The 14654-nt window shown below is 43.1% G+C and overlaps 1 protein-coding gene across 2 annotated transcripts in view; it reads right to left on the reverse strand.

Moving 5' to 3' along the window:
* The window catches only part of CCDC13 (coiled-coil domain containing 13), a 62130-nt gene that overhangs the window by 10543 nt on the left and 36933 nt on the right, over nucleotides 1–14654 (reverse strand). Inside the window, exons 7-12 of one of the 2 annotated variants that reach the window (XM_058179949.1) lie at nucleotides 13505–13615; nucleotides 10326–10430; nucleotides 9230–9394; nucleotides 6118–6294; nucleotides 1279–1485; nucleotides 169–302 (exon numbers count right to left, since the gene is read on the reverse strand). In XM_058179949.1, coding sequence (XP_058035932.1) covers nucleotides 169–302; nucleotides 1279–1485; nucleotides 6118–6294; nucleotides 9230–9394; nucleotides 10326–10430; nucleotides 13505–13615 — 899 coding nt within the window. Of the gene's footprint in view, nucleotides 1–168; nucleotides 303–1278; nucleotides 1486–6117; nucleotides 6295–9229; nucleotides 9419–10325; nucleotides 10431–13504; nucleotides 13616–14654 lie in introns of both variants that reach the window. The other variant, XM_058179948.1, reaches the window with a different exon arrangement.

Consider the following 14654-nt stretch of genomic DNA (forward strand, 5'->3'; position numbering starts at 1 on the left):
GGGCAAAGCTCACTCAACAACCATCTTGCTTAGGAATCCAGCCGAGAAGTTTTTCTCTATCCAGAGGTTTCTGATCTGGCTCGAGATAATGATTGAGGATCGGAATTAAAGGAGACTCTTTTAAAATAATTCAGTTTAATTGGGGATTTAGAACGTCGCCTTCCCTACCGTCTGGAGCTGTCATTTCTGCTAGAGTCTTCCTTCTGGGATGCTAAATTCTGATTTTCCTCTTCTAAAGACTCTGTAGACAGTGTGGAACCCGAATCTAATCCACTTTCCTCTTGGAGGGGCAGGTTTCGCTGCTACGAAAAATCAGCCAACAGATTTTGAATGCTCGGGTTTCCATTTATTGATTGATTTATTAGCTCTTATCCCGACTTTATTATTTAACAAGTAACTCAAATATACACAATACTCCTTCCTCCCCCTGTTTTCTCCACAACAACAATGCTGTGAGGTGGGCTGGGTTGAGAGAGAGCAATTGGCCCAAAGACTCCCAACTGGCTTTCATTTTTTTTTAATTTTTTTTAAATTTTCATTTTGTCACAACAGTATACACAAACATTGTCATAAATAAAACAACATATCATGAAGAAAATATATATATATATATGTAAAAAAATATGCATCAGCTATATTAATTTGATATAATGAAGGGAACAGTAGGACAGGAACGGTAGGCATTCTTGTACTCTTATGCACGCCCCTTATAGTCCTCTTAGGAATGGGGTGAGGTCAATAGTAGACAGTTTTTGGTTGAAGATTTTTGGATTTTGAGTAGACTATGGAGTCAGGTAATGAGTTCCAAGCATTAACAACTCTGTTACAGAAGTCATATTTTCTGCAATCAAGTTTGAATTTCTAAATTTAATTTTTTAAATTTAAATTTCTAAGGCAGGACTAGAATTCACTGCCTCCTGGTGATTGGCCCAAAGTCACCCAACTGGCTTTTTGTGCCTAAAATGGGACTAGAACTCACCGTCTCTTAGTGATTGGCCCAAAGTCACCTAGCTTGCTTTCATGCCTAAGGGAAGACTAGAACTCCCTGTCTCCCGGTAATTGGCCCAAAGTTATCCTGCTAGCTCTTATGCCTAATAAGAGGGATTAGAATTCATGGTTTCTCGGTGATTGGACCAAAGTCAACCAGCCGGCTTTCATGCCTAAAGTGGGATTAGAACTCTTTCTTGCACAGGGCTTAAACCCCTCTTATCTGATTGTTGTTCTTCCAGGCCATTCCCCATGCCTCTGCCCACGCTTCTCGCCGCAGAGGCGCCTTACCTGCAACTTCAGCTGCCTGACCATTTCTTCCAGCTCCTTTACCTGAGCTTCTCGGTCGGCTACCATCTGCCTGAGCTGCTCAATGAGGCAGCTTTGCTTCTGGATCTCAGAGTTCAGTTTCTTCCCCAGGGCCTTCTCACCTTCCGCGTTTCTGTCTTCTTGCTGGCTCAGATTTTTTAAGATGCCTTGCATTTCTTTCTGCTGGCTCTGATGAGAAAGGAAGGGACGGAGAGAAGCTTGTTTTTCCCGTCTGCAACTCATGAAAACAACAACAACAACAACAGAGTTGGAAGGGACCTTGGAGGCCTTCTAGTCCAACCCCCTGCCCAGGCAGGAAACCCTACACCATTTCAGACAAATGGTTATCCAACAGTTTCTTAAAAATTTCCAGTGTTGGAGCATTTACAGCTTTTGCAGGCAAGTCGTTCCACTTATTAATTGTTCTAACTGTCAGGAAATTTCTCCTTAGTTCTAAGTTGCTTCTCTCTTTGATTAGTTTCCACCCATTGCTTCTTGTTCTACCCTCAGGTGCTTTGGAGAACAGACCCGACCAGTGGTTGGATTCAAGTAATTTAACAACCGGTTCTCTGCCGTAATGATTTCTTCGAACAACCAGTTTGCCAAACTGCTCGGAAAGTTAACAACCGGTTCTCTTGAAGTGGTGCGAACTGGCTGAATCCCACCACTGGACCCGACTCCCTCTTCTTTGTGGCAACCCCTGAGATAAGTTGAATAAGATAAGAATAAGATAAGATAACCCCTGAGAAAAGTTGAACAGCATTTGACCGGAATGATAGAAAGCCTCCTGCCATGAGCGGGGTGTGTGTGTGTGTGTGTGTTAGATTAGAACAGGGTTGTCAAACCCGATTTCATTGAAGGCCGCATCAGGTCAGTGGTGGGATTCAAGTAATTTAACAACCGGTTCTCTGCCCTAATGATTCCTTCCAACAACCCATTTGCCAAACGGCTCAGAAAGTTAACAACCGGTTCTCCCGAAGTGGTGCGAACTGGCTGAATCCCACCACTGCATCAGGGTTGTGTTGGAGGGCTGGGGCGCAAAAGTGGGTTTCAGCAGGTTCTGACCAGTTCTGGAGAACTGGTAGCGGAAATTTTGAGTGATTCGGAGAACCGGTAGTAAAAATTCTGACTGGCCCCGCCCCCATCTATTCTCTGCCTCCCGAGTCCCAGCTGATCGGGGGGATTTTGCAGTATTCTTCCCCTGGAGTAGGGTGGGAATGGAGATTTTACAGTGTCCTTCCCCTGCCATGCCCACCAAGCCATGCCACACCTACCAAGCCACACACCCCACAGAACCAGTAGTAAAAAAAAATGAAACCCGCCACTGCCGGGATGGGCGTGGCCAGGATGGGCATGGCCAGCTCGATGTCACTCGTGTCGGGGGGGGGGGCGCCTGTGTTGACATGAGTGCTCTGCCACCGAAAACAGCCCATCCTCCAGCTCTGTTTTCGGCTGTGATAGCCTCCTGCAGTCTTCTGCCAGCAAAAACGGAGTTTGGGAGAGCCACACGCAGCCTTCCCGAGCTCCGTTTTCTCTGGCTGACTGCGGACCGGTCCTTCACTGTTTATAGAGTGACCCCACGGGCCAGATCTAAGCACCCCATGGGCCAGATCTGGCCCCCAGGCCTTCAATTTGACACCCCTGAACTAAAACTAGAAGATCTCCTAGGTCCCCTCCAACCTTATTTTTTCGATGTTTTATGTTTTAAATGGACTTAAAAACTATTCAACTGTGACGTTAGTGCTGCTACGATTAACAGCAATTCCAAAGACAAATAATCCTCGACTTACGACCACAGCCGAGCCCCCACATTTCTGTTGCTAAGTGAGACATAAGTGAGTTTTGCCCCATTTTACAATCTTTTCGTGCCACAGTTAAGTGAATCCCTGCAGTTGTTAAGTAAGTAATTTGGTTGTTCAGTGAACCTGGCATCCCCGGATTCTTGTCAGAAGGTCGCAAAAGGGGTTCATGTGATCCCGGGGCACTGCAACCGTCGTAAGTATGAGTCAGTTGCCAAGCATCTGAATTTTGATCGCATGGCTATGGGGATGCTGTAATGGTTGTAAGTGTGAAAAATGGTCGTAAGTCCCATTTTTCAATGCTGTTGTAACTTTGAACGGTCACTAAATGAACCGTTTATAAGTTGAGGACTATCCTAGAGTCAGTGGAATTTCTTGCCTCCAACAACTGTGGGTCCTCCATCATTGGACAATCACTTTACCAGGATGATAGAAAACCTCCTATCTTGAGCAAGGGGTTGGACTAGAAGACCTCCAAGATCCCTTCCAGTCCTAGGAGTCTATGTTTTATGAGACTCACTTTGGGACCATTGGAGAAAAGCAATGAATTAAAAAAAAAAAGTACCTTTTAGATAGGGATTACAGGGGGTCCTCGATTTACGACTGTAATGGAGCCTCCCCATTATGTTACATTACATTTATTTATTTATTTATTTATTTATTTATTTATTATTTAAATTTTTATACCGCCCTTCTCCCGAAGGACTCAGGGCGGTTCACAGCCAGATAAAATACACAATAATATTACAATATAAATACAATTAAAATACAATTAAAAAACTTATTCAATTGGCCGAGATTAAAAAATTTAGGATAAATAATAAAAAACCCATTAAAAAACCCATAAATTTAAAAACTAATCCAGTCCTGTGCAGATGAATAAGTGAGTTTTAAGCTCGCGACGAAAGGTTCGGAGGTCCGGAAGTTGACGGAGTCCTGGGGGGAGTTCGTTCCAGAGGGCGGGAGCCCCCACAGAGAAGGCCCTTCTCCTGGGCGTCGCCAGACGACACTGTCGCGCCGACGGCACCCTGAGGAGTCCCTCTCTGTGAGAGCGCACGGGTCGGTGAGAGGTATTCGGTAGCAGTAGGTGGTCCCGTAAATAGCCCGGCCCTATGCCATGGAGCGCTTTAAAGACGTTCACCAAAACCTTGAAGCGCACCCCGAAGGCCACAGGTAGCCAGTGCAGTCTGCGAAGGATAGGTGTCACATTACAGTGGAAAAGCAGATCATACTACTGACTGGACCTATTTTTACAAACTTTTTTTTTTGTAACAGTCATTAAGCGAATGCTACAGTCGTAAAACAAACCCATTCTTTGCTGAGGAATGACAGAAACGTCATGACATTCCAAAAAGTCGAGTACCCGACATGTGAGAACATGTGACATGGGTGGCAGCTGTTGGAACACCAGAACCAGGTTGCAATTATCTTTGGGGGCAGATCCTTCCTAATTTTGAACGTCAACAATTTGAAGATTTGTGGACTTCAGCCCCCAGAATTTCTCAACCAACGTGAATAGACTTCCACTCCCAGAGTTCCCCCATCCAGCACGCGTGGGCTTTTATATCCCAGAATTGCACAACCAATATGCTGGCTGGGACATTCTGGCAGTTGAAGTTCACACATACCAGCTAGGGAATTCTGAGAATTTTATTTATTAATTTTATTTTATTCAATGACTCTGCGATTGGAGGTCTGTGCATGCCGGATGAGGAATTCTGGGAGGTGAAGTCCACAGATGTCAGCTAGGGAATTCTGGGAAGTGAAATCCAAGCATGCTGATTGGGGAATTCTGGGAGGTGAAGTCAGATAGAAAGGTTAACAGAGTTGGAAGGGACCTTGCAGGTCATCTAGTCCAACCCCCTGCCCAAGCAGGAGATTTCTGACAGATGGCAGAAATATTGTTGAAAGCTTCCAGTGATGAAGCTCCCACAATTCTGAAGGGAATTCTGGGAGTTGAAGTCTATACCTACCGGCTGGGGAATTCTGGGAGTTGAAGTCCACACATGCAGGCTGAGGAATTCTGGGAATTGGAAGTTCACACATCCCAAATCGCTAAGATTGAGAAACAGCTGTCTAGAGCAGTGTTGGCAAAACTTTTCAGCACCGAGTGCAAAATTAGAGCATGTTCACAGACATAGGGCAACTCCCCGGCGTGTGTGCATGTGCCGGAAAGCTGAGCTTCTGGTTTCGCGCATGCGCACCAGCCACCGGGTCTTCTGGTTTTTGGCGTGTGTGCGTGCGTGAAGACCATTTGGCTGGTGCGCACATGCGCACTGGAAACCAGAAGCTTAGCTTCCCGGCACGGACATGAGCGCTGGGGAGCTGCTTTTCCATTTTCCCACGCTCCCGCATGTGCGAAGACCAACTGGCTGGTTCGCATGCGTGCGCTGGAACCGGAAGAGCAATGGGCGACAGTTGGTGTTCCCGGAGAGATGGCTCTGTGTGTCACTTCCACCACCTGTGCCATCGTTTCACCATCACAGCTCTAGAGGAAGCCATCCCTATTCTCCACAATTTTTAAACTAAAAATCTAAACATGGTTTAATCTCCCACAACTGATTGGAAATTCAGGAAAATTATGGGTCGGGAACACTTGACCGAGACTTTGCAGAAGATTCAGGCCCTATAAGTTCACGCTGATATCGCCGTGAATACAGGTCGTTCTTGACTTACAACAGTTCGTTTAATGACTGTACAGTTACAACGGCCCTGAAAAAGTTGACGTAAGACCGTTTTCTTCCCCGTGGTCACATGATCAAAATTCAGACGTTAGGCAACCGACTCATAATTATGACGGTCGCAGTCTCCCGGGGTCACGTGATCCCCTTTTGTGACCTTCTGACAAACAAAATCTATGGGGTACCCAGATTCACTTAACAACCGTGGCAAAAAAAAGGTCATAAAATAGTGCAAAGCTCATGCTTAATAAATTTATCGTTTAAATTTGGGGCTCAATTTGTCATCATAAGTCTGGGGCTACCTGTACCAGCTAGGCCTGAGTCTCTCAACCAGATCGTACCACAAGAGCATCCACGAGTTCGTTGTCATGCTTCCCCTTCTCCATCAGGGTGGAAATTTGGTCCTTCAGGGTCTTCACCTCGTTGGACAAGACCTTGTTTCTGGCTTTGGACCCCTCCAGCTTCTTCTTCACGTCCTCGTGATCCTTTTGAAGGACTTGGTACTGGTTCATGAGCTTCTGCCATCAAGAGAGAGAAGAAGGGGATGATAAGACTGAGGATCAAAGACCCCGGAAATTATTTTTGTGATGGCCTACAGCACCTTCCGAACTTAGATGAAGGATTGATTCCACCTTCTTAAGACTCTCTGATTCTCAACTCTGCACTTCTCTTTGGACCAAACTACCCTTGGTAGGACATCCATCCTACCCGGGGGTGGGTGGGGTGCAATTCAATTGGCAAATCCAAATCTCAACTAACAAATGCTCTGTCTTAGACATTGGCAACAAAAATCAGAATACCAAATACAAGCTGGGCGGATATGACCTCGTAGACAACCCTCACTCTGTCAAGGACCTAGGAGTACTCATCTCAAACGATCTAAGCCTCAGAGCTCACTGTAACAGCATTGCCAAAAAGGCATTAAGAGTTGTTAACCTGATTTTGCAAAGCTTCTTCTCCAGTAACATTGTACTGCTAACGGGGGCATACAAAACCTTTGCCAGACCAATTCTCGAGTACAGCTCATCTGCCTGGAATCCACACTGTATATTGGACATTAATACGATTGAGCGGGTCCAGAGGTATTTCACAAGAAGAGTCCTCCACTCCTCTACCCGCAATAAAATACCTTATGCCACCAGACTCCAAATTTTAGGCTTAGACAACTTAGAACTTCGACGTCTTCACGGCGTCTGACCTAAACATAGTACATAAAATTGTCTGCTACAACTTCCTACCTGTCAATGACTACTTCAGCTTCAACCTCAATAATACACGGGAGAACAATAGATACAAACTCAAGGTAAACCGCTCCAAACTTGATTGCAGAAAATACGACCAGCAACAGATTGGTCAATGCCTGGAATGCTCTACCTGAGTCCATTGTTACATCCTCAAACCCCCAAAACTTCAACCTTAAACTGTCTACTGTGGACCTCACCCCAGTCCTAAGTGGTCTGTAAGGAGGCGTGCATAAGCGCACCAACGTGCCTACCGTCCCTGTCCTACTGTCCCCATTTATTTGTACTGATTTCCTATGTTCATGTCCATGTTTATACTTATACCTGTTACCTTGTACATGTTCAACAAATAAATAAATAAAATAAAACTAATATTTATTTATTTGTCAAGAACGTATTAGGTAATAATACTCTTATGCACGCCCCTTACAGACCACTTAGGAAATGGGTGAGGTCAGTGGTGGGTTTCAAATTTTTTTACCACCGGTTCTGTGGGTGTGGCTTGGTGGGCGTGGCTTGGTGGGCATGGTAGGGGAAGAATACTGTAAAATCTCCATTCCCACCCCACTCCAGGGGAAGGAAACTGTAAAATCTCCATTCCCTCTTGACTCCAGGGGAAGGTTATTGCAAAATCCCCATTTCCTCCCAATCAGCTGGGACTCGGGAGGCAGAGAATAGTTGGGGGCGGGGCCAGTCAGAATTTTTACTACCGGTTCTCCAAACTACTCAAAATTTCCACTACCAGTTCTCCAGAACTGGTCAAAACCTGCTGAAACCCACCTCTGGGTGAGATATATATATATATATATATACACATATACACACATATATACATATACATATATATATATATATATTTATATATATATATATATATATATATATATACACATATACACACATATATACATATACATATACATATATATATATATATACACACATATACATACACATACACATACATACATACATACATACATAATTTATCCACACAAGTCCTTTGTGTCAGGCCTGGAAACCATATTAGACTTTAGGTTTCCAGACGCTGCCACATTTTTCCCCTGAGGGGAAGAAGGGGGGTTGAGGGGTATGGTAACATTCTTCAGGCGGTCAAGGTCGGATGGGGTTCACATCTGCAGGAAGAGTGGCGAGAAGATATTCGAATGGACTGGGAGAACGTGGGACCATGTGACCATCAAAGGGGTCAGGGGGGTGGGACTCTTGGGGTTTGTATAACTGGGGAAAAGAATCCGGAACTTCAGTTTTGGAATTGCACTCATCGTGTGCCAGTCTCCTCATGCTAGTAAAGAACTCTGGAAAAGGTTAGTGTTACGTGTTGGGGATAGGGTTAGAGCTATTTTAGGGTTAAAGTTATGGTTAGGGTTAAAGATTAGTGTTAGGGTTAGAGGTTAGGGTTAGGGCTAGGGTTAAAGTTACAGTTAAAAGGTTAGGGATATATTATGGTTAGGGTTAAGGTTAGGATTCGGCTTGGTTGGGGTTAGGGTTAAATGTTAGAATTAAGGTTAGGGCTAAGGTTAAGGTTAAAGATGAAGGGTTCGGTTAGGATTAGGGTTAGGGTCAGGGTCAGGGCTAAGGTCAGGGCTAGGTTAGAATTATGGTTAGTGTTAATGTTAAAGGTTAAGGTATAAAGTTAGGGTTACAGCTAGGGTTAAATTAATCTTCTTATTAATCTTCTCATTGTTCCCATCACCCATCTCCTTCCACTTATGACTGTAACTTTGTTGCTTGTATCCTTACAATTTATACTGTAATTGATCGTTTTCTGATTGCTTAATTGTAGCCTATGATTATCATTAAGTGTTGTAAGTGTTGTACCTTGATGAAGGTATCTTTTATGTCCACTGAGAGCATATGCACCAAGACAAATTCCTTGTGTGTCTAATCACACTTGGCCAATAAAGAATTCTATTCTATTCTGTTCTGTTCTGTTATCGTTCCCTATTCTGTTCTATTCTATTCTATTCTATTCTATTCTATTCTATTCTATTCTATTCTATTCTATTCTATTCTATTCTATTCTACTCTAAAGGCTAAATTTAGGGCTAGGTTTAGGATTAGAAAACCTGAACCCACTCTCTCTGCCCATTGATTCTATGGATGGATGAGCCCCTACCAATGGCTCAGGATACTTTGTTAGGTATTTCAGAATTATTAGCTTTGCTAGATTCATGCAGAAAAAGTTCCTTACTTCCAAAGCTTCTTTCTTCTCCCTTTCCAAGGTGCGAATCCGCAGCTGGTTCTTGACTTGGGCTGAGGACTTCCTGGGGTCGGCGAAGCTCAACGGGTCTTCATTGGTATCATTCTCGGATAATTTTCTTTTGTGACAGTTCAGTTGGGTTTCTAAGTCCCGGACCTGTATAAGCAGGATACAGAAGGCCTAAAACTGATTTATAGGGTACAAATTCTTTTTCATTAGGAGGAGGTTAAAAGGATACAGAAACCTGCATTGGGATATCCATCCATCCTAGTTAATAAGGTTTGAAAAATTCCTTCCTGCCAGTCCTCAGGAAAAGTCAGTTCTAGTCCTGTCTTAGGCACGAAAACTGGCTAGTGACAGACCAATTTCCAGAAGGCTATGAGTTCTAGTCCCATTTTAGGCATGAAAGCCGACTAGATAATTTTGGGCCAATCACCAGGAGACAGTGAGTTCTAGTCCCACTTTAGGCATGAAAGTTGGCTGGGTGTCTTTAGGCCAATTACCAGGAGACAGTGAGTTCTAGACCTGTCTAGGCATGAATGTCGGCCGGGTGTCTTTAGGCCAATTGCTAGGAGAGAGAGAGTTCTAGACCTGCGTTAGGTATGAAAGCTGGCTGGGTGACTTTGGGCCAATCACTAGGGGATGGTGAATTCTAATCCCACCTTAGGCATGAAAGCCACTGGGTGACTTTCCCTCTCTCTCAACCCAGTCCACCTCACAGGGTTGTTTTTTTGTGGTGGGGAAAAATAGGAAAAGGAAGGACTACTGGATATGTTCTTGCTGCCTTGAGTTACTTACAAATTAATAAAAGTGGGCTAAAATATCTAATAAATATTTCAGCCTGGTTCACACGTCACATCCTCTTATGCTGTGGTTTTATGTGGTGTCATGAGCAAAGCTAGCCACTGCGATCTACGGATTCCATCCATGGCTGAGCAACTTGTGTCAATCAGCTATAGTTCCAGCTAGGCTGCCTGAGGAATTCTGGGAGTTGAAGTCCACCCAGCTTAAAGTCGATGTGGTTAGGGTTAATCCAACAGCTGGGAAAATGAAGCGAAAATACGCTTGAAAAGATGGACTCACTCACTCTGCCTTGCAGGACAAGTATTTGTTGAGCCCGTCCTCGCCAGCTGCCGGGATTGGACAAAAGGTTTTGTATATTGACGTCTTCGCCTACTTCGTGGCTGAGAAGCTGAAAGAGGAAAAAAGCACAACAGGATGAAATCAGCGCCGAAAATGCCTTGCATAAAAGTCCTTTAGCCAAGCAGGAATACAGGAAGTTCCTCGACTTACAACTGCTCCCTTAGCGACCACTCAAAATTACAATCCGCCTCTCCAGGGCTATTTACGATCCGGATTTCTGACGGCTGACCTTGTGGTCACCTGATCCCATTTTCAGCATCGGCAACAATCAACATTTATTGATTTATTTATCAATTTATTTATTAAGGGTGATTATTTACAGATAGACTAGACTAGACTAAACTAGAATAGAATAGAATAGAATAGAATAGAATAGAATAGAATAGAATAGAATAGAGTAGAGTAGAATAGAGTAGAATAGAAGGATAGCGTAGGGTAGGGTAGGGTAGGGTAGAGTAGGATATGGATGGAATTTAGAGAAGACTAGAGTAGAACAGAACAGAACAGAACAGAACAGAACAGAATAGAATATTGGAATGAAGAATGGAATAGAATATTGGAATGAAGAATAGAATAGAATAGAATAGAATAGAATAGAATAGAATAGAATAGAATAGAGTAGAGTAGAGTAGAGTAGAGTAGAGTAGAATAGAATACAATAGAATAGAATAGAATACAATAGAATATTGGAATGAAGAATAGAATAGAATAGGAAAAGAGAACGGAACAGAACAGAACAGAATAGAATTCTTTATTGGCCAAGTGCGATTGGACACACAAGGAATTTGTCTTTAGTGCACATGCTCTCAGTGTACATAAAGAAAAAATAAAGTATATTCATCAAGAATTATAAGATACAACACTTAGTGATAGTCCTAGGATACTAATAACTAATATACTAATAAGATAGGCCCCAATTTGCAACCATTCATTTAGGGACTGTTCGAAGTTACAACAGCACTGAAAAATGCGACCATTTTTCGCATAACCGTTGCAAGGTCCCTCATGGTCATGTGATCAATTCAGATGCTTAGCAGCTGGCTTGTACTTATGACAGTTGCAGTGTCCCAGGGTCACATGATCCCCTTTTGTGACCTTCCGACAAGCAACATCAATGGGGAAGCCACGTTCGCTTAACAACCGGGTGACTAACTGAACAACTGCAGTGATTCACTTAACGACTGTGGTAAGAAAGGGCATCAAAATGGAGCATAATTCACTTAGCAACTGTCTCTCTTAACCACAGAAATGTTGGGCTCAATTGTGGTTGTAAGTTGACGATTTCCTGTATTTACTTCTGATTTCTGGCAAAACAACAACAAAACAACAGAAAAGGGCCGTGGTGGCTCAGGCTGTAAGAAGCCTGTTATTAAAACACAGCAGCCTGCAATTACTGCAGGCTCGAGTCCCACCAGGCCCAAGGTTGACTCAGCCTTCCATCCTTTATAAGGTAGGTAAAATGAGGACCCAGATTGTTGGGGGGGCAATAAGTTGACTTTGTAAATATACACAAATAGAATGACACTATTGCCTTACACAATGTAAGCCGCCCTGAGTCTTCGGAGAAGGGCGGGATATAAATGTAAATTTAAAAAAAAACCACCACTGCAGACAATGGATTCACTTAATGGCCACAATGTTCACTTTACGCCCAGGGCAAAAAAAAAAAAAAGGTTGGGAAATCAGGCATGCTCATGGGGTGAATCGGTTTAATGACCGGTACACTGTACAAGTATAATTCCGGACTCAATTATGGTCCTAAGTCAAGGACCGCCTGTATCTCAGGTTCACTTAACAACCGTGTGACTAATTTAACAACTGCAATAAGTCACTTAAGAACTGTGGCATGAAAAATCGTAAAATGGGGCAAAACTCACTTAACAAATTTCTCACTTAGCAACACTTAGTTTTTGGGCTCGGTTGTGGTTGTAAGCACCTGAATGTAAACCACGTGATGCTGCAGAGGTCACAAGCGTGAAAAACAGTCGTAAGTCAGTTTTTTCAGTGCCGTTCTAACTTCGAACGGCCACTAAATGAACTCCTGTAAATCGAGAACTATATGTATTTCCAGCACGAAAAAGCACCCTTTGGATAAAAAGATAAAAGCTTTATGAATGCTGTGTTTGCTGAACAGATACCATGTTCGCTTAATGACAGCCCAAAAAAATGTCATAAAATCAGGCATGGCCACTTGCTTAACCGAAATGACTAACAACCATAACTGTGCCCTCAATTATGACCGTAAACCAAGGACGACCTGTACTTATGACATATGCAGAGTCATGTGATCCTGATTTGCGACCTTCGCTGATAGCATCTGACAAGGAAAGCCAACAGGGGGGGAAGCTTGATTCACTTCACGACCTCAGGATTTATTTAACAACTGCAGGGATTTGCTTAATAACTGCGGCCAAAAAACAACAATGTAAAGTTGGGTGCAACTCACTTAACAGCCATCTTGCTTAGCAACATAAGTTCTGGTCCCAATTGTGGTTGCAAGTTGAGGACTAGATGTATTTAGTCTCCTTCTGGCCAGGCAAATTGGAAATTAATATAATGTTAACGGGGTATGAAAATTATCCTGCCCCCTCGGCCACTGTTGCCCACATCTCAAACACGGACGCATACACATGCAATTTTCTCCTACCACAGAAAATTAGCACAGAAAATATTTGATTATACATGTAATTACAGCAGCAAGAATTGTTTTTGCGCAAAATTGGAAAGCAGAGAAAATACCCTTGGAAGGAGAAATTATTAGAAAAATTTTAGATTGTGCAGAAGTGAACAGATTAACTTTGATGATTAAAGAAAGAGAGGATTCAGAATATTTTAAGATATGAGATAAATTTTACCATTGGTTAGAAGAAAGGTACAGCTAAGCAACGGATAATTATTTAAGAAAATGATAATAATATATTTGTGGAAAACTGGTAATAGTTTAAATTGAAGTGAAGAAAGAAGAAACAATAAAATGATGGAGCCAGGAAAAAAACACCGAGACGTCACACGGAAGGAGTTGCTGATGTTTTAAATATATGTCTATCTATAAAATAAAAAACTTTTTTTTAAAAAAAAAACCATACACATGCAAGCAAGCAAGCACACAAACACTCACCCTACCTTTTGCGTCATCTTAAGTTCCTGCTTTGTGGACTGTAGCTGGTTGCGATATTCAGATGCTTTGAGATTCACAGCAGACAATTTTTCGTGCAATGCTTTCACTTCTGGGCTCTTTTAGACAATTGTTGTTGTTGTCGTCGGAGAAGAATGGAAAGCAAAAGGCAGAATTCAGTCACCAGCACAATTTTCAAGGAAACCAAGAAGAGCCTAAAGAAGCGGCATCACGTCACCCAAATAGCTAAAGAAATCCAACTCTGCACTTTGCGAGCCATTCACACTGATGGCGTTGCCTAACTGGGATGTTGGGTGTGATGCTAGTTCGCCTCCTTGTGGAGCACCGTGGATAGCATGGTTGTTGTTAGTTGCGAAGTCGTGTCCGACCCATCGCGACCCCATTCCTCCAGGCCTTCCTGTCCTCTACTATCCTCTGGAGTCCATTTAAATCAGTTTTCAGCAAATGAATCAGTTTTCAGCAAATGAATCAGCAAACATGTGGAAAACTCTTAAAAATATCACCGGCTATGGCAAACCTCCTTCCCAGGCTGAAGGTAATCAACAACTGGCAGATGACCTGAATGAGTTTTACTGCAGGTTTGAAAGGAAACTACAGCCACCTATCTCCACAACCCCCATCTCAGACACACCAACAACAGCCAAGCCTCCTACAACTGATCCCATTTCATTGGGTTCACAACCCCTAGTGATCACAGAAAAAGAAGTGCAGGACCTATTTCACAGACAAAAGCCAGGAAAAGCTCCAGGCCCAGACAAGATAACTCCTTCTTGCTTAAAAGTCTGTGCTGACCAATTGGCCCCCATCTTCACCCATATTTTCAATAAATCACTAGAGATGTGCTATGTTCCTTCTTGCTTCAAACGCCTACCATCATCCCAGTGCCAAGAAGCCCACCATCAAGGAACTGAATGACTACAGACCAGTTGCTTTAACATCTGTCGTCATGAAAACCTTTGAAAGGCTAGTGCTTTCCTACCTGAAAACCAGCACGGATCCGCTGTTAGACCCCTTGCAATTTGCATACCGAGCAAATAGATCAACAGATGATGCTGTTAATATGGCTCTGCACTACATCTTAAAACATCTTGAGTCTCCAAAGACCTATGCAAGGGGTAGACTTTAGTTCAGCATTCA

Source organism: Ahaetulla prasina, chromosome 4, assembly GCF_028640845.1.
Source record: "Ahaetulla prasina isolate Xishuangbanna chromosome 4, ASM2864084v1, whole genome shotgun sequence".
Lineage (NCBI taxonomy): Eukaryota > Metazoa > Chordata > Lepidosauria > Squamata > Colubridae > Ahaetulla > Ahaetulla prasina.